This window comes from Pelophylax lessonae, assembly GCF_965119305.1.
Source record: "Pelophylax lessonae genome assembly, chromosome: 13".
Lineage (NCBI taxonomy): Eukaryota > Metazoa > Chordata > Amphibia > Anura > Ranidae > Pelophylax > Pelophylax lessonae.
The window spans coordinates 96,645,249-96,669,035 of record NC_138780.1 but is presented as its reverse complement, the minus strand read 5'-3'; the positions used below and the strand labels follow the sequence as shown (position 1 = coordinate 96,669,035).

The 23,787-nt window shown below is 43.6% G+C and overlaps 1 protein-coding gene across 4 annotated transcripts in view; it reads right to left on the bottom strand.

Moving 5' to 3' along the window:
* The window catches only part of STRN3 (striatin 3), a 203,224-nt gene that overhangs the window by 135,684 nt on the left and 43,753 nt on the right, over positions 1 to 23,787 (bottom strand). For all 4 annotated transcript variants that reach the window (XM_082275749.1, XM_082275750.1, XM_082275751.1 and 1 more), the window contains exons 2-4: positions 17,404 to 17,507; positions 7,368 to 7,441; positions 894 to 975 (exon numbers count right to left, since the gene is read on the bottom strand). In XM_082275749.1, coding sequence (XP_082131875.1) covers positions 894 to 975; positions 7,368 to 7,441; positions 17,404 to 17,507 — 260 coding nt within the window. The remainder of the gene's footprint in view (positions 1 to 893; positions 976 to 7,367; positions 7,442 to 17,403; positions 17,508 to 23,787) is intronic.

Genomic DNA, 23,787 nt, shown 5'->3' with positions numbered 1-23,787 from the left:
GCCCTTTTAACTTCACCCCCCTCACTGTCCTACCGTACACAGACAGATCGGAGGGAGACATGCTGTGCTGTCTGGATGAAGGAGGGTGTTGCAAGATGGTGATTTGCTGCCAGGACTGCCCTTCATCCAAGCAGCCAATCACCTGCTTCCTTATTTTGGGCAGCTCTGCCCTCCATCCAGAACAGTCCCGCCTCCTGCTGTCGGCTCTGAGGATTACAGAGCGACAGCAGGAGGAAGAAAAGACTTCTAAATGGCGGGACCTCCAGCATTGCTCCTGTTTCTTCTTGCTGGAGGCTGCCATTTTGCTGAAGCACAGAGCTCCTGAAAAGCAGTAAATCATAAAGCTGAACTAAACCCATAGATTTAAATCTTTGAAAAACAGACATCTTCCTGGAATGCCACTTTTGCTTGTGTTCGCAACCAAGCTTTAAAACCTCTAAATGTCTAGTGTTGTAACTGATCACATGAGCAGCACCCAGCAGTTGCAGATCAAACAGAAGTAGCTTCCTTTGCTGTAAGGGATGAGGAGGATTTAATTCCGTTTTAAGGCTGTCAGCAGATCGGTCTCTACAAATTCAGCAGTGCCTAAAATTGCAACTGAGCACGTGCAGAGTAGGGTGAAACCATGTATTACTGGATTGTGAACAGTAAAGGCATTTGTATTGTTTTAAACATCTATATCTGCAAAAGGGGCCAGCCTGAAGTGATCTAGTAGGACCACTTTAACTTGCTTTCTGCTTGTAGCTTTAACAGATCTTCCCACTCTACCTCCTCCTGTCTGCATAAAATGCTTTTTGTCTAACGCAAAGAAAATAACAGAACTCTTTGTTCCAATCCGTCTAAAAAGTGTGACGTTCGCCAAACCTACTATAGAAGTATACACTCTTACTTACTGTCTTAAAAGCTGTCGCCCTTGTTTCCACGTCAGCTGACTATTCTGAGGTCCCGCAGGAATCTCTGAATCTTTGGTTTCTTCTGGAAAGGACAGTAAACATACAACCAGAATTAACAAAAGGATAGTTAATCTGCCTCAACAGCAGATTCAGTATTTATAAAGTCCTCACTGGATTTCATTACAGTGAACAAGTCCGTGGAGCTCTTTTAACTCCCAGATTGAAAAAGCAGAGATACACGCTGACCCAGCGACTGGTCAAGACTTAAAAAACAAAGACCTACCAGTAAAAAAAAAAAAAAGATCCTTTATTCTAAAGGTTATGCGATTTATTCAGGATATCAATGAAGCTACGATGTTTGTGGAATAATTTATAGAACACGTTACTCTAAACTTAAACAAAAATTAACAAATGCATTAAAAGACAATCTCAGTCATATGTCCTGTGATGAAAGTTAAAGTACAAGTTCAGCTTAAAACTAAATTTTAAATGCCATGTAAAAACGATCAATGCTAACATTTAGGACTGCACCCAACAGGTTTTTTAGTTGACTATTCCCTACTGTTTTGGGATACGACATTTGTTAAAATTTGCTTCGTTATTGCAATACCTTGTACAGATATTGTTGCAATATGTGATTTTGTATACGTTTATTTTTTTTTTCTCTTGCATTGAAAAGAAAAACTCATTTTAAAGTCTACTCGCAGCAACATTCTAAGACTAACCTATCTAGCCCTGTAAAGAAGAAATCGCTACACAACCTTTTCTGAAGCCGCACCGGTCCCACGCTGAGTTGACAGCAGCGGCTTCAATGTGGAGGTGGGTGCATAAGGGGCAACTGACAACAGAAGCTCCTTAGTAACTCTATGGGTGACGTCACTTCCCAGGCATTTCACAGCCATTGAAAGCTGTCCCCTGCACACAGCATCCGCAGCTGGAGACGGGACCAGATCAACTTCAGAAAAAGGAATGTATAGCGATTTTTGCTTTACAGAGTTTTGATAGGTTAGTCTTAGAATGTGGCTGAGAGTAGATTTAGTTAATTTTAGGCTGAATAGCGTGTGAATACGGTCTACCATTTTTTTACATTGCTAAAACATTAAATTTTTTAGCGGTGCACTGAAATTTTTGCCACCGAAACATATCATCCGAAAATGGTGATATGGGCAGTTTGCCGATAACGGCTCGAAAATGCTAATTTGCAATGAATTGGTGGCGATTTTGTCAGTCCATTTTTTTTTTCAAATGACAAAAAATGCAGCAAGGAAGATTTTTAAGCGCAGATTCACACTATATACAGTGCGGATTCAGCACCACTAAATCGCAACCTGTCCATGCAACCTGATTGCAGAGTATATGTTAGGTTTTAAAAACTCAACGGGATTTGCAGAATCAATTCTGGTGCAGACAAAAAAAAAAAGTCCTGCACCAGTTTGGTGCAAATGCGGTGCGATCTAAGCCATACAAATCCATAGCTCAAATCGCACCCCAGAGACACCAATGTAATTCACATAGGAATGTGCTACGATTCATGTGTGAATTACATGCGGTGTCTGCACCGGAGCAGTGTAAACCCGGGCTTACACCACAAAGGAAGCAAAAACGGACCAGTGTGAAGACATACATAGAATTTAAAGGGATACATTTTCCTTGAGTTTCTCTTGCGCTAAAAAGGTGCCAATAAATTCATATTGTGGAAGTCCATGATTCTCTACAGCGCACCCCATCTCAGAAGCTTATTCATTACTTTTAGCCCAGCAGACCCACCTGGAACAGCAGACGAGTCGAAAAGAATACAATTTACAGTATCTCTCAAAAGTGAGTACACCCCTCACATTTTTGTAAATATGTTAAATTTATAACACACAGCCATTAATGTCTAAACCGCTAACAAAAGTGAGAACACCCCTAAGTGAAAATGTTCAAATAGGACCCAAAGTCTCAATATTCTGTGTGGCCACTATAATTTTCCAGCACTGCCTGAACCCTCATGGGCATGGAGTTCACTAAAGCTTCACAGGGTGCCACTGGAGTCCTCTTCCATTCCTCTGCGATAACATCACGGAGCTGGTGGATGTTAGAGACCTTGCACTCCTCCACCTTCCATTTGAGGATGCCCCACAGATGCTCAATAGCGTTTAGGTCTGGAGAAATGCTTGGTCAATCCATCACCTTTACCCTCAGCTTGTTTAGCAAGGAAGTGGTCATCTTGGAGATGTTGTTTGGGGTCGTTATGTTGGAATACTGCCCTGCGGCCCAGTCTCCGAAGGGAGGGGATCATGCTCTGCTTCAGTATGTCACAGTACAGGTTTGCATTCATGGCTCCCTCAAGGAACTGTAGCTCCCCAGTGCGGGCAGCACTCAGACCATGGCAATCCCACCACCATGCTTGACTCTAGGCAAGACACACTTGTCTGTGTACTCCTCACCTGGTTGCTGCCACACACGCTTGACACCATCTGAAACAAATCATTTTATCTTGGTCTCATCAGACCACAGGACATGGTTCCAGTAATCCACGTCCTTATTCTGCTTGTCTTCAGCAAACTGTTTGTGTAATTTCTTGTGCATCATCTTTAGAAGAGGCTTCCTTCTGGGGTGACAGCCATGCAGACCAATTTGATGCAGTGTGCGGCATATGGTCTGAGCACTGACAGGCTGACCGCCCTCCCCTTCAACCTCTGCAGCAATGCTGGCAGCACTCATACATCTATTTCCCAAAGAAAACCTCTGGACATGACGCTGAGCACGTGCAGTCAACTTATTTGGTCAACCATGGCGAGGCCTGTTCTGAGTGGAACCTGTCCCGTTAAACCGCTGTATGGTTTTGGCCATCGTGCTGCAGCTCAGTTTCAGGGTCTTGGCAATCTTCTTATAGCCTAGGCCAACTTTATGTAGAGCAACAATTCTTTTTTTCAGATCCTCAGAGAGTTCTTTGCCATGAGGTGCCATGTTAAACTTCCAGGAGAGATAGAGAGATAGATAGAGAGATAGAGATAGATAGAGAGATAGATAGATAGAGAGATAGAGAGAGAGATAGAGAGAGAGAGAGATAGAGAGAGATAGAGAGATAGAGATAACACCAAATTTAACACACCTACTCCCCATTCACACATGAGACCTTGTAACACTAACGAGTCACATGACACTGGAGAGGAAAAATGGCTAATTGGGCTCAATTTGGACATTTTCACTTAGGGATGTACTCATTTTTGTTGCCAGCGGTTTAGACATTAAAGGCTGTGTGTTGAGTTATTCTGAGGGGACAGCAAATTTACACTGTTATACAAGCTGTACACTCACTACTTTACATTGTAGCAAAGTGTCATTTCTTTAGTGTTGTCACATGAAAGAATATAATAAAGTATTTACAAAAATGTGAGGGGTGTACTCACTTTTGTGAGATGTATCTCTATATCTATCTATTTTTTTTTAAACTGTCATTTTCGGCACCAAAATTTCTATTTGGTGCACCTCTAATTATTTTACCAATTCTAGTCTAACTTGTCAGGGTATATAAGATGTGATCTATTGTTTTAGTGTGGAAAGGATATGAAACTCCAGTACTTAAGTTACAGGACTTTGGCTGCTTAACGAGACCCTGTCACAACTTAAAAATTGCAGGTAAAAGCACAAAAAGATCAGGTAATTTAAATATTTATATCAAGGAACTAGAAAAGATGAGGTCATTCAATGATAAAAGCATTTTTTTTTTTTTTTTTTTTTTTTAGAACAAAAGGAAAAAACAGGCTGACAAACATATGTTTTTGTATTATTGTTTTGTATTTGTGTGTTTTTATGGCTGTGTATTTACAAGAATACTTTTATTACTGACTGAATAAAAAGTGAGGTTTACATTGTGTTCCCAGATACTAATCTTTTTCAGTAGCTTGATATGTTTGAGTGGGTTACAGTCTGTGACACCAATAATCGTCTGAATATATATTTAAAGGCTTACATATTTTTCTTATCTTTCCATAAACAGTCTTTTTCCTATTGCAGTCTTGCCCCTGAACTTGCCAGCCAATTTGTAAAATCAGGAAGAGTTAGTTCTCTAGCACAGTTCCTTTCCTCATTGCATGACCTAACCCTCATCTTCTAGAGCAGGGGTTTCCAAACTACAATTCCCACCATGTCTGAAGGTCAGAGTTTTACAGTGCCTCATGGGACGTGTAGTTCAACAGTTGGAGGGCCATAGTTTGGCAACCCCGGTTCTAGAGGGTCTTATGTCTGCTGGTCTAGCTATTCTACTCTTCCCCACATCCCTCTATATAAAACTTATGTAGCTGTTGAAGGAGGCACAAATAGGAATACTATAGAGCAGCGTGGGCTGCGGACATCATACCAGCGGCTTAACTAGAACCTCAAGGGCCATTGTGCAAGAAACCATGAAGGGCCCCCCTGACCCCAGGCCAGGGCCCTATCCTCCTACTTTTTTTACAAGTTTATTTTTTTAAATTATTTTTTACATTTTTTTAGGAGCCCCAATAGGGGGTGTTGGTAAGATATCAGGAGTTCTAAATCCAAGCTCTGATGTTTCACCTTTGAGACAGAAAGGGGATTGAGTAAACAGCGCTAAATCTTCATCTCTGCAGTCTCAGCGGCACAGAATGAATGGACAGGAATAGCGCAAATTCATTCACAAATTGAAACATAGTAAACACAGTTAACTATGTTTCAGTTATGAATGGACCGAATCGGTGATCAGTACGGATCATGGACCCTCCATTCAGAAAAGGAAGGGGCCGCTAAATTACGCATTTACCGGCCCCTCCCTAGCTTTCCATGCCGACTCATCACCCACAGCAGCTGGCAGGAGAGGGGAACCCAGCAGAGCTGCGGAGAACGAGTCGAGGGCGATCCCAGGAGAGAGTAGGGAGGCTGGAGAGCACATTGGGGGCAGCAGAAAGAAGGAGCGGCTGCATAGAGAGGAACTGATCTCTTCATTTTCCTGAATGCCCTCTTCTCTTCCTCTCCTTTCTGCAGGCAGAAAATGGAGAGACCAGTTCCTCTGTATGTAGCCTCCCCCGCCGCTGCTTTTATCCAGATGTACAGAGGAGCTGTACGGACCCACTGCAGCATGGGGCTGGGTCACAATTGAGACCCCTGCATCATACCCCAGGTGGCAGTTCCCAGCAGATAAAATAAATGCATAAATTATATTTTTGTGCCTATTAAATCAACCCAATAAAGACAAACGGTCAAGGTTTTTTCTCTTAACCACTTATCGACCGCTTAACGTACTTATCTGCGACAAGTCAGTTTACCCTGCGCAAAATCACGTCCCTGTACATCATTTCCTGCAAAGGCACCAGGGGGCATTCGCTCGCCATTGGAGGTGCGATGGTTGGCTAGAGGGGTAGGCAATCAGCGGGTCCGGCGGGCCTGATGTCTGCCAACCACCCGCGATCATTCCCGAAAGACACAAAATGGCGGTCTATGTAAACATGGCAGATTGCCATTCTGACATGGAATAAGACCGAGATCTTGTGTTTGTGCTAAGCAGGAACACCAATATCCACCCTCACCCCAGTCAGAGCAACCCTCAGAGTTAGAAAGCACTCCCAGGGAACACATTTAACCCTTTGATCTCCCCTGGATGTTAACCCCTTCCCTGCCGGTGTCATTAGTACAGTAACAGTGCATATTTTTTAGCACTGATCACAGTAATAATGTCACTGGTCCAAAAATAAAGTGTCAGTTAGCTGAACAAGTCAATAGTGTGGATAGGATTGCCAGCTGCAGATGTGTGGATATAGTTCTACTTCTTTAGGAGATAGATTTGACTTGACTAGAGAAAAAAAGCCCATAAATGGTGATCAAACTTCTGCTTCCAAGTAGCCTATTTAACAGATCAAGGGTTTTGAAACTTACAAAATCAATTAAGCAGTTTTGGATTTTCAGAGATATTTAGAGATAGTAAGAGGGCCACCCTGGCTCCTTATGTATTACTCTCTGGTGCTTTATCCCATAGACTACGGCACACTTCCTGGATAATGGTGCATAGAGTCCAATCCATTTCTTTAAGCCAAGGCCATTATGGACACACCCTGGGGGCATACCAACACACCAGTCTGGCCTCACAGTATTCCTGGGCGGCACAGTGCTCACTTCTACAATTCATTGCACAATTGCTGTATTGAACAGGAGTGAGGACCACTATACCACTAAGAGTTTATGCTGACCAGATTGGCCAGGTAACTACAGGGGAGGAAAAAAAAAAAAAAGCATGTATAAAGGGTTTTTTAAAAATTGGATTTAGGCTTTAAGCAAGAGTCAATTGCAACAAAACCTACTGTAGATGGACGACAACATTCTCCCATGTTCCTCCTCCTCAGCATAGACATAGCAAGTCAAGATAAAAGGTTTTGTGTTTTTGTTTTATTAGCACTGTAGCTATATACTGTAACATGCAAGGCATTGGTTACTGCAGATATGTAAAGCTACATAGAGATTATCTTTAATAAAGCCAACCTGATTCAAATGCTGGCATCTTCAGTTCTCCTTGATTTAACTCTGTGCCATATTTTAATTTATGGTATTTTGCCCTATAACAGAAAAACAAGAAAACACAAACATGATCAAAATATTAAACGTATGCATGTAATATTTAAATTTCTGAGCACATTTCTACTGCTGGACCATAGTCATGGGGCAAGTTAAATGTAGCCACAGGCACTGTTCAGACAAATTCTACACATCCATTGAACATTTTCTAAACCACTTAAGGCCTCCTGCACATTGGACGTTGCTAAAAACGCCAATAGCTTTAGCTGTAGAATGCTGCTTTAAAACACGAGTTTTATAGCGTTTTGCAGTGCTTTTGCATTTTCTAGCATTGGCTCAAAAATGCACATAAAAGCAGAAAAGCCATGTTTTTCCTAGTTAGAACGTTTTTACAGTTGAAATCTCCTATTCAACCCCACTAGTTCTGGGATTTTTTTTCCAGCCAGGAAACGTCCCTCCAATAAAAATAAAAAAAACGGACAAAAGTGTGTGTGCGCATGGCCACACGCAGGATAGCATGCTATGCGTGCATGGCCACACGCAGGATAGCATGCTATGCGTGCATGGCCACACGCAGGATAGTATGCTATGCGTGCATGGCCACACAGGATAACATGCTATGCGTGCATTGACACACAGGATAACATGCTATGCATGCATTGACACACAGGATAACATGCTATGCGTGCATTGACACACAGGATAACATGCTATGCGTGCATTGACACACAGGATAACATGCTATGCGTGCATTGACACACAGGATAACATGCTATGCGTGCATTGACACACAGGATAACATGCTATGTGTGCATTGACACACAGGATAACATGCTATGCGTGCATTGACACACAGGATAACATGCTATGTGTGCATTGACACACAGGATAACATGCTATGCGTGCATTGACACACAGGATAACATGCTATGTGTGCATTGACACACAGGATAACATGCTATGTGTGCATTGACACACAGGATAACGTGCTAGGGAGTTTACTGGCTGTAGAAAAAAAAAAAAAGAAAACACCACATAAAGCCAAACACGGCAGCTGTAAAAACGTCCAGTGTGCATGAGGCCTAAAACAGAACGGAAACATTTTCAACTCCAGTTTGCCTTTTGGGAATGTTGTTTTTCATGGCCTTAGTGCAGGGATTTTGAAAAAGAGAAAAGCAAGTGTACAATAAAGTGTCTGACCAAATAAACTCAACCCCTAATCTAAAAATAACCCCAACATAAACCATTAAACCCCACCTCATCTAAGCTCTAAAATGAAACCTAACCCCTAAACAGAACACTTAAGCACTCTCAAAGCATCACTAAAGCCAAAACTTTTTTTTTTTTTTTTAAGTTTTGGATGCTGGAGGGAGATTGGAACTCATATCAGGTGTTATTGCTGTCCGTTCCCTCCATTAGGAAGATTCACCCTATTTGTCTTGTTTACCATGGTAGAAAGTAGAAGAAAAAAATTGCAAACTTTGGGTTGACACCAGAACAGAATTAGAAGAGAAATCTTCCAATGGGAGCACTAGTTCTGGTGACATCCCAGGATTCCCTCACTTTGGAGGGATTTCCCCTCACTTCCTGTGTTGGCTATGCAACAGGAAGTGAAGGAAAATTTCCCCAATGGGACACAGGCACACAACAAAAACCCTTAAACCATGGTAATCTAACCTTTAAAGTATGTGTGGGGAAAAAAACAAAACAAAAACACAACACATACAAAATATACAGCATCTCCCATTCAAGAAACTCAGTGACCTCCCTCACAGGGCTAGGATTGACAACGCTGTTTGGGATTTTTAGTGCCACACAGACAGCGTTGTCGGGTCACCTCAGGAAGCTTGGCGCCAACTGGATCTGGCAGGATCATCAGGTGCTTTACTCACAGTACTTTTAAAAGGACAAAACCCATGGGGTAAAAAGGGCATACATTGGAGTGATGTAGTGAAGGCATTTTTTTTATTTTTAACAAAATGAAGAAACACACATTTTTAGCCACGTAGCCTACCAGGTACATAATCATACAGGATTCTCAGATTTAAAAATCCATGCACAGGTAAGTCAGCTGAATGTGATTTTGACTATTTTTATCTGTAGCCTGAAGATTCTATTTAAAGCTCCTATCCAGGCAATATATAGATATCTCCTATCCCATCCCCTTCACAGTGTATATAGTAAGGAATTTTTCATCTTACCATGCTCCTTGGTAAAGATACTGGCACTTGAAATCCCTGTGACATCAATCACAGAGTGTCTTACAGACCGATCACTATCAGGAACTGGTGGGAGGAATTGGCAGGAAGCCCAATATCTTTCAGGAGCCCACTGCCTGCAGGCAGTCCGTGGGCTGAATTCTCCAGAATTAAACCCGTTCAGCACCTGAAGCCTGAATCCACCAACTACAGACATTGCTGACTGGAACTATGGGATGGTGAGGTCATCCAGCAGAAACCTAAAGCCTCCTGGTGCTCTCAGACTTTATTCGATTCTTGTAAAGAATACCTGCACCCCTAGCAAAAAAAAAAAGCGCAAACACAGTTTAGTCTAATGGCTCTTCCTATAGGATCTTGGAGCTGCCCATCACTAATGAACGGCAGGGTGCAGTGGCTGGATCAGAGTTAATCAGAAGGCTTTTCTTGATCCCTGGCTTTTAGGTATCTTTACACACTGGTGTGCTTTTGCTGCTCTTTTCCAAGCCAACAAAAGCGCATAAAGACTATTCCACATTAAAGCCTATTTGAAGTGGTTGTATCCCTTGTGGGAAAAAAAAAAAATAACACCCTTGCAGGACAATGGCATAATGTGCTAGTATGCATCGCATACTAGCACATTTTGAAATACTTAACCTTGGAAGGAAGCCCCCACATGGTTGCCCGGACACCGCTGAAGGAGCTGACATGTTCCCTCAGCATCTCTTCCTGGTTCGGCGGCTCCGGCGCTGTGAGTGGCCGGGGACGCGATGATGTCACATGCGTGCGGGAGTACACTTTCCTGCAAGGAGCCGGCAAGATACACAAGACCTTCAGAGCGCATGCGCCGCTGTCAGCGCCTGCATGCAAGGTGAATATCTCCTAAACAGTGCAGGTTTAGGAGATACTCATTTTACCTACAGTGTGCTGCGCTTTGAAATTCCCTGCATTCTGCATCTTTGGCGCAGTTTTTTTCAAAAACGCACCTACGCTGTAAGTAAAAGGCAACGAATCAAAAGCGCATTAGTGTGAAAGGGCTATTAAGGGGATGTTTTTTGCAGGTTGCTATACAGATACATCTCATAAAATTAGAAAAATCAACAAAATGTTAATTACAGTAATTCAATTCAAAAAGTGAAACTCATTTAGATATAGATGTTACACACAGATGTATTTCAAGCATTTATTATTATTTTTTTTAAATTTTGAGGGTTGTGGTTTACAGCTAGTGAAAAACCCAAAATTCTGTATCAGAAAATTAGATTACATAAGACCAAAAAAAAAAAAAAAAAAAAACTGGATTTTTGACCGTAAAATCCTTTTGCCTGAAGTTCATTGACAGACGCAGCTCCATATTCTTCTTGACCATTGGGTTATGCTGCCCCCTACAGGAGTAGGACACTAGGTAGGGAAAAAAAAAAAAAGCCACGCCTACGGGAGAGCCCTTGCAGGCATACACCTGCAAACTCTGCTATAGCCTTCAGTTTTGTTGCAAGCAGTGTTTAGAAGAAGAAAAAAAACACACACACATCCCACTCATAATTAGAGGGGAGGGTGCTGTGTTTGTCAATGAACTTCAGAGAAAAGGATTTTATGGTAAGTCAAAAATCCAGTTCTCTCTATCGTTCATTGACAGACGCAGCTCCATATTCTTCTTGACCATTGGGACATCCCAAAGCAGGATGGGGGGGGGGGGGTGGGGAAAAAAAAACTCAGAAATAATTCCCCAAAAGCTAAAAAAAACTTAGCCAACCAGTGAACATGGAGCTTAACCAGGAACAACTGGAGATCACCTAGAGAAAGCACACACCCTCAGAGAATATTTTCTCTTTTAAACAGCAGCTTGCAAAACCTTGTGGCCCAAAGAAGCATCCTAAGATGCCAACACATCTATTTTGTAGAATTTTGTGAACGTGTGCAAAAGATGACCAAGTTGCCACCTTGCAAACTGGCCTCACTGACGACAGATGGGGAAAAGCCCAAGAGGCACTCAGCGCCCTAGTAGAATGCGCCTTCACAGGGAAATGAGGAACCTGACCCTTCAGCAAATAAGCCTGCACCACCGTCTGTCTGATCCACCTGGATATGGTCGCAGCAGACACAGCCAATCCCTTTCGAGGTCCTTTGGTGAGGACAGAGTACGATTTCCTAAAGGATTCAGTAGCAGAATCACCAAGTCAGAAAGACCTCTGTCCTTTCAACACCTGGCTTTCAACAGCCAAGCCGTTAAAGCCTTTAAAGAAGGATGGAAGATTGGCCCTTGAGACAGCAGATCTTCCCTGATAGGAAGTCTCCAAGGAGCATCGGCGACTAACCTTACCAGATCTGTGTACCAAGACTGGCGAGGCCAGTCTGGGGCCACTAGAATGACCGGAATCCCTTACATCTCCATCCTGTGCAGAAGCCTCAGCAGTAGTTTCAGTGGAGAGAGCGCATAGATCAGTCGATACTGACCCCAAGGAGCCACCAGTGCGTCTGTGGCGAAGGCCAGAGGATCCCGGGGCCTGGCTACAATCCTCTGAACCTTCTTGTTGAGGCGAGAAGCTAACAGGTCGATGTTGGGTGTCCCCCACCGGACACACAGGAGGTGAAACACCTCAGGGTGCAGAGACCATTCCCCCGATCCAACACCTGACGGTAATCCGCCTGCCAGTTTGACAGCTGGGATGTGCACTACAGAAAGGGCTGGAACAAACTTTTCCACCATTTCAGGATCGCGATCACCTCCCGGGCCGTCAAGACACTCTTGGTGCCTCCTTGATTGATGTAAGCCACGGCCGTGGCACTATCCGATTGAATCCGGACTGGACAACCTTGTAAACAATTTGTCCAGTGACTAAGGCAAAGCTTTATCGTTCTGAGTTACAGAATATTAATCGAAAGTCTGGACTCTTCTACTGTCCAGGACCCCTGGATACATAGCTTCCCCAGCACCCCTCCCCAGCCGGACAGGCTGGCGTCTGGTTACCACAGTCCAATACAGTGGGAAGAAGGACTTGCCCTGGCGTAGTGCTAACGAGTGAAGCCACCATAGTGGAGCAGTCTGTGTTGTGACTCAACCGAATTATAGTGTCCAAAGATTGTGGATCTTTGTTCCATTTGAATCTCCCTTTGTAAGGATCTCGTGTGGAACTGAGCAAACGGAACCGCCTCGAAAGTTGACACCATCAAATCCAAGACTCACATGCAAGTCCACAGAGAAGACAGATTGCTGGATAACAGCAGACAGATCGACCCCTAAAACTTTTTCAGTTTGTCCGGGGGAAGAAAAACCTTCCCCGAAGGTGTCCAGAGTCAGGCCCAGATACTCCAGTTTTAAGGATGGTATCAGATTTTTTTAAAATGATGTTCCAGCCAAACTCTTGCAGAGTCCATACAGTGATTGTCAAGTCGCCCAACAGGGCTGAATGCGAGTTGGCTCTTAAGGAGATCATCCAGGTAACCCAGTAATCCCCTGTTGTCGCAGTAATGCCAATACCGGAGCCAACACGTTTGTGTAGACCCTGGGGGCGGAGGCGAGACCAAAGGGTAACGCCACAAATTGATGATGCTCCTCTCCTAAAGCGTCCTTGATATCTATCGAGGACAAAAAGTCTCCTCGGTGTAGAGACGACACTACCGATCAAATGGACTCCATTCGAAACTTCTGTTCCCGCACAAAGTGGTTCAGAGCCTTGAGATCCAGGATTGAACATACTTTGCCCTCTTTCCTGGGCACAGTGAACAGGTTTGAATAGAACCCTTGAAAGCGTTCCCGAGAAGGAACCGGCACAATCACACTTTGCGACAGAAGATCTTGTGCCAGGAAAATAGCTGACCCCACGGTGCACCGTGCGGCCTCCAGGACCCTTTAACAGGTCCAAAAGATAAGTGGGATCAGGGGGTCCCCGGCAGGGATGCCCAACAGGATTACCCCCCCCAGCAGATCCGCATAGCGGCCTCAGTGCGTCCACCCCCGACACTGAGTTAGGTACCTCTGACTGGTGGGGAAGGAGGCATTTGGGGAGCCTGGCACCTACTGAGAGGCCAGGGGAAATGAGGGGTACCCGAGGGTCCGACTTTCCCAGGGAAGGACCCACGTCCACCCTGAGACCGCCAGTTATGCTGACAGCCAAGGGGTACGCTGTGACTCAGGTCGAACCAAGTTGCGTACGTCCCAGGGAGGCGTTTCACTCATGACGGTTTAATTAAATTAATATGATATTGCAGGTTCCTTTTCTCTATCCAATACCTGCCACTGAACCCGATAAACCTCCAGTAGTGGTCTACAGGGATTAAGTGTCCGTTCCCCCTCCTATTGATCACCACTGAAAATAAACTAGGATTGATACTGGTAAGGACTCAATTTTTCATATATGATTATTGGGTTGTACCTTATGTTATTAGGCACATTATGATATAGCTGATACACATTCTTTTTCATTGACAACTATCATATTGTCCTTTGATGTGTCCCAAACCTCCACATATGCTAGGGTGGATTCCTCTGTCTCTTGGTGGGCCCCTCCAGTCCAAGTGAAAATGGATAGATATTTATATGCAAGGGTTATTACCTCTATATCTATATAAACAATATAAATACGTCGATTGGAAACCACTACAGTATATGTAATTATTCATAATTTACTCATATGTTTAGCTTCTGTATTCCTATATATAGAAGAATTTGCTGGCCCACGTTGACTGACTATCTCCTGAGGAAGCGCTGATGCGCGAAACATGTAGAGCCTTGACAAGCGTCAACTACTGGATCCACAGTCTTGCTACTGAATCATCTATTTCAACCATATAGGTGTCATTTTCCCTGTCGTGGGATAATCTGTTGAGTATATTTTGATTCTCAACATCAGGATTGTTAGTGTTATCCAGGACCGTAAGCACATTGTTAAGGGCATTATCTGTTCTTAATTATATATCTTATATATATTTTTTATAGAAATCTTATCCATGAATGTGTAAATTTTTGAACATTTTTGTAAAAAAAAATATTTTTTTTATATAAAATCACTGGTTTACATTAGCTTGGTGTGCCATCAAAGTCCATTTTTTGTTTCTTCTTTGGAGATTGTTGAGATTTAGGACGAGGCACTGAGTTATGTTGTGTCCATAGTCAGCGCAGCCTTCTACAAGAAATTCTACAGCAGTTCATGCTTCTCTCCTCTGACCAGCGTATTGTTTTATTGGTTCTATGAAATACTCTAGTTTTCAAAAAATACAGAATTTGGGGTTTTTACTAGCTGTAAGCCATAACCATCAAAATTAAAAAGAAAAATACTTGAAATATAACTGCGTGTGCAACACATCTATATGAAATATATGGGTTTCACTTTTGAATTGAATTGCTGAAATAAATTAACTTTTTTGAGGATATTCTAATTTTATGAGACGCACCTGTATATAGCAAGTGAGGATTTACATAAGCAGCACAGGTATGCTTTAGCGCCGGTTCACACTGCAGCGACGCTACTTCGCACCGCGACCTCGGAGCGGCCGCCACGGACTTCATAACATTAAAGTCTATGACGGTCGCGTCCGGGTCGCCCCAAAGAAGCTCCGGACCCTTTTTCTAGGTCGGAGCGACTTGTGTCGCTCCTATTAGAACGGGTCCGCAGCTTCCCTATGGGAGGCGACCTGCGGCGACATGTGAGGCGACCAGGTCGCCTCACAGGTCGCCCTAGTGTGAACCGGCACTTAGGGGTAAGCAACCTTTAAGAGACAACATTGAAGTGAGCAAAGATCACAGGGGTGTAGCACACTTTTTTTTTTTTTTTTTAGAACCTAGAAAAAAAATCTATTAAAACTAATATCACTGTAAAAATATAAACTTAGCCTACATTTAAAAGTTAGCTTCAGGGAGAAACTGACATTCGTTTTCATTCACTTTTTTTCATGTTGCCCCAGTGAGGTTTATTAGAGCGCTACGTACGTTGGGCGGTATCGGTGACGTCTTATCGTCTGTAAGGATGCCAGATGCTGTGTGTAACTAATTTGCCTACAATATCCTCCTTTCTTGCAAGTACATGTCCATAGCAATAAATTGTGTTTTATGGATGTCTGCGCAATGAGTTGTTTCCTCCTTTTTCATGTGTGACACAACAAGCTGGAGTGTGGATTACTAGCACAGCTTGACCTTAATGAGATGGGGTTTATGCATCCAAACTGAGAGCCTGTATTTGCTAAGAAAGTGTCATCCCATAGATAAGGCATTGAAAAAGCTTCAAAAAGGCTGCGTTAGACTTGCAGGGATCGATCCATTGGGTAAGAGGCAAATCCTCTTGTATGCAGTGGAGCACAGTGTATTTAAATAGGACTACAAATATATTGAGGAAGAATCACCTCTGAACAGTTGTTGGGAATCTATACCTGATTACACCATCTTGTGCATGGGACTTTTTTCATCCATTTAACCATGGACTCACTTTTGGTTAAAATATTTCACTTGATTTGCGAAAAACAACCCTTATTTGATGCCATTAATGATTATTTAGCACGGTTTTTTTTGGATAAGCGCATTTACTTTCTATGCATGACATTTTTTTCATGCCTGGGAAGTAATTGGTCACCCCCACAACTCTGATGCCAGAATTCATCATGAAAGCAGAACATCTGTACTGCAGGCTGATTTTCTTGACTAATTTCTGGCCTGGCTATCTGCTCTGGTTTCTGGCAAGTGCAGGTAGGGCAGCGTACCGAGGTCCGTAGGAGGTAGGGCAGCGTACAGAGGTCCGTAGGAGGTAGGGCAGCGTACCGAGGTCCGTAGGAGGTAGGGCAGCGTACCGAGGTCCGTAGGAGGTAGGGCAGCGTACCGAGGTCCGTAGGAGGTAGGGCAGCGTACCGAGGTCCGTAGGAGGTAGGGCAGCGTACCGAGGTCCGTAGGAGGTAGGGCAGCGTACCGAGGTCCGTAGGAGGTAGGGCAGCGTACCGAGGTCCGTAGGAGGTAGGGCAGCGTACCGAGGTCCGTAGGAGGTAGGGCAGCGTACCGAGGTCCGTAGGAGGTAGGGAAGCGTACCGAGGTCCGTAGGAGGTAGGGAAGCGTACCGAGGTCCGTAGGAGGTAGGGCACTAAGGGCAGTGTACTAGTAGGTTGGGCTGGGGTCAAGGTACACGGGGGTCTGGAGAGTATAGTACTGGGAGATCAGGAAGGCACAGTACAGTAGGATCAGGAGGGCTGGTGCATCAGGAGAGTATGGTATTTTGGGGGAGGGGGTCAAAAGTGAAGTGTACTGGGGTGTCAGGAGGGCATGGTAATGGGGCATCAGGAGGGCTGAGGTGTTAGGAGGGCACAAGTTTTTTGATGCAGAGAGGTGCAGTGGCACACTGAACCCTGCCAGCAATCAGTTTTCACCTCCTCCCCAGATATTCCCCACAAGGCCCTTGGAATGAGGAGGAAGGCCGATGGGGAGGCGTGCAGAAGAGGAAGAGTTTGAGCATGTACAGAGAAGAGCCCGAACCCACCTGAGCTATTCCGGAGGCTTTCCCCACCCCACAGCCACACATATGCAAGGGGCAGGGGCTGCCTCTGCAGCCTAGGATTGGGTAAGCGTGCGCCTGCACCCCTCTGGAGCTCCGAAGAAAAGATCAGCATCATGGGAAATGTAGTTCCAAAACATCTGGGGTGCCAAGGCTCGCCATCACTAGTCTAGAGTAAGGGCCTCTACACACAACACCGGGTGCCAGGATGAAGCTGCTCGGCAGTCTAATAAAATGTGTGTTTACAAGCCCAAGTACTACCAACTCTACCAAAAAAATGTGAAAGCATATGGGCAGTTTACACGGATTCTTTATTAACATACATTTCTCAGGCCTTACCTTTCTTGCTTCAAAGCGTATTCTAACATTTTTATTCTTCGTACTAAATCCTTCTTTAGATTTTCTTGACCTTTTCTTTCACCTTGCAGGAAAGCTATCCGAGCCTGAAACACAATGGGTACTGTTTTGAGAGAATATTTTTATGCCTCCCACCACAAAATAAAATGATAGACTTGGCACACAACTTTAAAACCCAACTCTGGACAATTCATTTTATTTATTTATTTATTTTTTTTAACTGCTTGTTTTCTTTAGGGGTAAACACAGTGCCTATTCTCATCCAATTCTTCTGAAAATAGTTGTACCCCACATCCAGAGACAGATTAATGGGCGTGAAGACATCTGCAACAGTCCACCTCACAAGACTGTAGAGCTGCACGATTCTGGATAAAATGAGAATCACAATTTTTTTGCTTCTAATAAAGTGCATGATTCTCAGCGTAACATTCACATTATACAAAAAGCGGCCAAACTTAAGTTTCTTTTTTTTAATCCATTCAAGTTTATTTTTTTCCCCCACAATTGCGTTTGAAAGACTGCTGCACAAATACAGTGTGACTTTTTTTTTTTTAACCACTTGCCTACAGTGCACTTTCACCCCCTTCCTGCCCAGACCGATTTTCAGCTTTCAGCGCTCTCACACTTTGACTGAGAATTACTCAGTCATGCAACACTGTACCCATACAAAAATTGTGTCCTTTTTTTCACACAAATAGAGCTTTCTTTTGATGGTATTTGATCAATACTGGGTTTTTTATTTTTTGTGCTATAAATAAAAAAAGACTGAAAATATCGTGAAAAAACACATTTTTCTTTGTTTCTGTCATAAAATTTTGCAAATTAGTCATTTTTCTTCACAAATTTTGGCCAAAATTTATACTGCTACTTATCCTTGGTAAAAATAACCTAAGTAAGTGTATATTATTTGGTCTTTGTGAAAGTTATAGAGTCCACAAGCTATGGTGCGAATCATTGAAAATTGATCACACTTGCTCACACCTGATGTACTGAAGGCCTATCTCATTTCTTGAGACACTAAAAAGTCAGGAAAGTACAAATACCCCCCAAATGACCCCTTTTTGGAAAGTAGACATTCCAAGGTATTTAATAAGGGGCATGGAGAGTTTTTTGAAGTTGTCATTTTTTCCCACAACTCTTTGCAAAATGAAGATTTTTTTTTTTTTTTTTTTTTTTTTTACAAATTGCCATATTAACAGGTTATTTCTCTCACACAGCACATGTATACTTGCAACTACACCCCAAAACACATTCTACTACTCCTCCTGAGTATGGCGATACCACATGTGTGAGACTTTTTCACAGCCTGGCCACATACAGAGGCCTAACATTCAAGTAGCCCCGTCCGGCATTCTAGGAGCACAAATTACACATATAATTTCCTGACAACCTATCGCACTTTTGAAGGCCCTGGAGCACCAGGACAATGGAAACCCCCATAAAATGACCCCATTTTGGAAAGCAAACAGCCCAACGTATAATTTTTGAGGCATAATGAGTCTTTTGAATATGTCATTTTTTTCCACAAGTTTTTGGAAAATGTGGAAAGAAAATGAAAACACATTTTTTTTTACACAAAGCTGTCCATTTATGCAATATTTCTAACACATAGCATGTACATAGCAAAAATTGCACCCCAAAATACATTCTGCTATTCCTCCTGAGTATGGCGATACCACATGTGTAACACTTTTTCACAGCCTGGCCACATACATAGGCCTAACATCCAAGTAGCGCTTTACACAAAGTTGTCCATTTATCCACTTTAAGACTGGGCCTATTTTTGACACTTGGTGTTTACAAGCTTAAATCATTTTTTTTGCTAGAAAATTACTTGGAACCCCCAAACATTATATATTTTTTTTTAGCAGAGACCCTAGAGAATAAAATGGAGATCGTTGCAATATTTTTTATCACACCATATTTGCGCAGCAGTCTTCCAGATGCGATTTTTTTGAAAAAAATTCACTTTTTTTAACTAAAAAATAAGAAAACAGTAAATTTAGCACAATTTTTTTCCATAATGTGAAAGATAATGTTACGCCGAGTAATTAGATACCCAACATGTCATGCTTCAAAATTGCGCATGCTCACAGAATGGCGCCAAACATTGGTACTTAAAAATCCCCATAGGCAACATTTTAAAAATTTCTGCAGGTTACTAGCTTAGAGTTACAGAGGAGCTCTAGGGCTCAAATTATTGCTCTCGCTCTAACGATCGCGGCGATACCTCACATGTATGGTTTGAACACCGTTTACATATGTGGGCGGGACTTGCGTATGCGTTTGCTTCTGCGCGCAAGCTAACGGGGACAGGGCGCTTTAATTTTTTTTTTTTTTTTTTTGTTCCTATTTATTTTATTTATTATTTTTTTATTTTTACACAGTTTAAAAAAAAAAAAAAAAAAAAATGTTTTGATCATTTTTATTCCTATTACAAGGAATGTAAACATCCCTTGTAATAGAAATAGGCATGACAGGTCCTCTTTATTGTGAGATCTGGGGTCAAAAAGACCTCACACCTCACAACTACACTAAAAAAGAAAAGAAAAAAAAAAATTGTTGAAAGAGGAAAAAAAAAAAAAAAAAAGAAAAAAAAAAAAGCGGCCCTTTAAACCGGTTGCTAGGCAACGTCTTTTGACGTAGCTCCGGTCCTCCAAGACCATAGAGTTGAGTGAGGGCCATCTTGCCCTCACTCGACTTCCTGTCTCTGAGGATCCGGGACCGGATAGTTTTCCCCGCTGCCGGCGGGTCCAGTAAGCTGGGAAAACGTCTGGGACGCGGCAGGAGGGGGGGGGGGCACCTCTTCCCCTGCACCGTAAGGGTAATTCCGCGGCGAATGTGCCACTGGGACCACCCTTATCTGAAAGCCGACCGCCCGCCGTTTCAAAAAATACCGGGGTTATGGGGGCTATCTGCTGCCATAACCCCAGTATTTAGCTTTTAATGGCCGACACATATAGTCGTTAGGCGGTCAGTAAGTGATTGCATGCATATGGCAAACAGGTGACGATGACTGATGGGGTGACAGGTGACGATGACTGATGGGGTGACAGGTGACGATGACTGATGGGGTGACAGGTGACGATGACTGATGGGGTGACAGGTGACGATGACTGATGGGGTGACAGGTGACGATGACTGATGGGGTGACAGGTGACGATGACTGATGAGGTGACAAGTGACGATTGATGGGGTGACAGATGACAATCACTGACGGGGGGGTGACATGTGACGATGATTGATGGGGTGACAAGTGACGATCACTGATGGGGTGTCAAGTGACGATGATTGATAGGGTGACAGATGACGGTGATTGATGGGGTGACAGGTGACGGGCGATGGTCACTGATGGGTGACAGGTGACGGGCGATGGTGCACGGCGGTACTGATGGCAGTCTCTGGTGACCGGTGAATTTTAGGCTACGTTCACATGTGAGCGTAGCGATCGCGGGCAGAATCACTGCGATTCTGCCCGTGATCCAGAAATCATTGCAAATTGCGGGACGCCTGTGCGTTGCCCGTGATTTGCAATAGCACCCCAAACGCTGTGCGATGTTGCTGCGATTTCCGCCTGCCGAATCTAGGTAACATCACGCAAACAACGCATGACGCCCCAAAGAAGCTCTCGTACCTTTTTTGGGCGTCATGCGATGTTTGCGCGATGTTACCGCGATTCAGCAGGCGGAAATGGTGGCAACATCGCACAGCCTTTGGGGTGCTATTGCAAAAAACGGGCAACGCACAGGCGTCCCGCAATTTGCAATGATTTCCGGATTGCGGGCAGAATCGCGGTGATTCTACCCGCGATCGCTGCGCTCACATGTGAACGTTATGGGTGTCAATTTCTGGGCACTGATGAGGTGACTGTTGGGTGACAGGTGACATTGGGGGGGGCTGAGGACTGTGTGGGGGGACCTTTATTAGTGTGATTTTACTTTTGCAGGTACACAGAGCAGTAACTCACTGTTTCTAGCTCTGCTCCCCTCATACTGGAAACTGTATGAGGGGAGAAGAGCTAGTAACACTGAGTTACTGCTCTTTGTTTACATTTTCTGATCGGCTGTGAATGGATTCACAGCCGATCACATAGTAAACAGTCACTATCAGTGACTGTTTACTACTGCCGGTGACAGCTGTGTTCCTACGGAACACAGTGCCACCGACATGACCGCGCTGCGCGCTCCCGATCGCGCATGCGCGGTCATCTCCCGGCCGCCTCCATTGTGATCGGCTGTGTCATTGGAACACAGCCGATCACGTGGGAAACAGCCACGCCCAGTGGCTGTTTCCCCCCTGCCGGTGACGGGGGGTGTCCCGGGGACACCCCGACACCGGCAGTGCACGGCGGCGCGCCCGCGATCGCGCGCCTGCCGTGCATTTCCTGGGTCACGTCATATGACGTCCGCCCAGGATAATAGCCGCACCGTCCCGCCGTCATATGACGGCGGGCGGGCGGTAAGTGGTTAAAGGCGTTTTTTGTAGATGTTTGGAGGCAGGCATTGACATTAACAAAAACGCTTGTAATCTGCCATAAAGCTCATGTACTTTTGAGTTTCAGGCGACAAAAATGCACATGTGAACAGGGGCCATTCAAATGAATGATTTTGCTTGCTGGGCCTTTTGAGACTTCAGACAGGAGCATTTTTTTTTACGAGCTGAAAAACGCTCAGGTGTGAACAGGGCCTAAAGTGGTAAAACTGCCTTTATTTACAGACCGAAGTTCATTCCTTTGATCTAAAACAAGGAATTAATACATTGTAAATTTTGTGTTCATTAGTATCTCTCAGCCTTCGCAATGTTTTGTTTTTTTTTTTTTTTTTTTTGACAGCTGTGAAGTCAGCTCTGCACTGTGTGAATCGAGGAAATGCCAAATTAAGATCGTGAGGGGGGGGGGGGGGAAATTAATCGTGCAGCTCTACAAGACTGTTACACCGGGGGGCAGCGCATATTGGTTGGTTAGGAGTCAAATGGATTGGTCTTGCGCTAGTAGGGGAGTAAATCTTGGCGCTCTCAACTCCAAACCCCTAGAACCGTTGGGCGAGTATATCTTGGCTCTCTCAACTCCAAACTCAGACCAAAATGAGCAGTTAATAACATGAATTGCGAGCAGAGCCCCATTACATTAAGAAAAAAATAAAAAGTTTGCCTGGAGTTCTGCTTTAAGGGGAAGAGTATTTCTTTTCCTATCAACCTATCAGGTTACAAACAAGCGCACACATTCTATAACATGTTTCGGTAGTACAACATAAAGCAATTTTCAGAACACGCATTAAAGACAGAAGTAACTGGCGCAAAGTAATGGAGGAACACACATTTATATGTACATTTACCAAAATTTGCAATCATTTTCTATTCCCAGTGGTGTGGTCTTCACTTTAAAAATTGCCATGATACAGTCATAAAAATGGTGTAAAGAAACACAAACTTGTATACTATTAGATGGTCAGAGAGAATGAGTGGTGTAGAAAGTCTTTATGGATGTAGCTGGTGATAATACCCACTTAGAACAACTGTTATCAAGATTTTTGAAACACTTTGTGGCGTTCTTAGATTTTGGTGCAGGGTCTGCTTTAAGCCATGAATAACTCCGCTAACAACTTTTGACTTTTCCCTGAATCCATTGGAGCTTCTTGCATGAGGCAGAGGCATCGAAATGTACAACTTATCTTTCGAAAGCAGGAGTGTCAGATCTAAAGCCAATTTTTGAGGTTAGGTGTGTTTAAGGCACCTTTCACACTTGTGCAACAAAAAATTCAAGCGATTTTGACTGGACTTGACGCAATGCCTACGTCTATGAACCCCAAAACGCAGGGACTACTTTTGAAGTCATACAGATATGAACAGTACTCATTGGAAATCATGGAGTACGACTTGTCATGGGACTTTGCAGTCCCAAATCGCAGGACAAGTCGCACAAGTGTGAAAGGGGCCTTAAACGAACACGCAATAAAGAACATGCATGCATCCAAGACTGCACTAATTGTTTTTTTCACAAAGCATTTTTCTATCACAAAATGTACATAGTAATAAACATGATTGCCATAGATAAGAGTCCATTCTGATCAGTAGGGTGACTTTTCATTCTCCATTAGAAACAAAAAGTATGTCTGGCATGCAACTTGGCAGCTGTGTGGGCATAAAAACCTCATTTACAGGGGCCAGCCTGAACAGGATCCCTTACAATATGACCCCAAGGTAAAGTTCATTCAAAGTCTGCTGAATCACATCACACCCTGACACATACCTCAGTGATAAATCACTGCGCTATCAAGGGTAGAGAACTTTTGTTTGTTAGGTGCTGGGTTCAATAAACTTCAGGTCTCAGATGGAGACTTTAAAATTCTTTGTTAAATGCAGGACAAA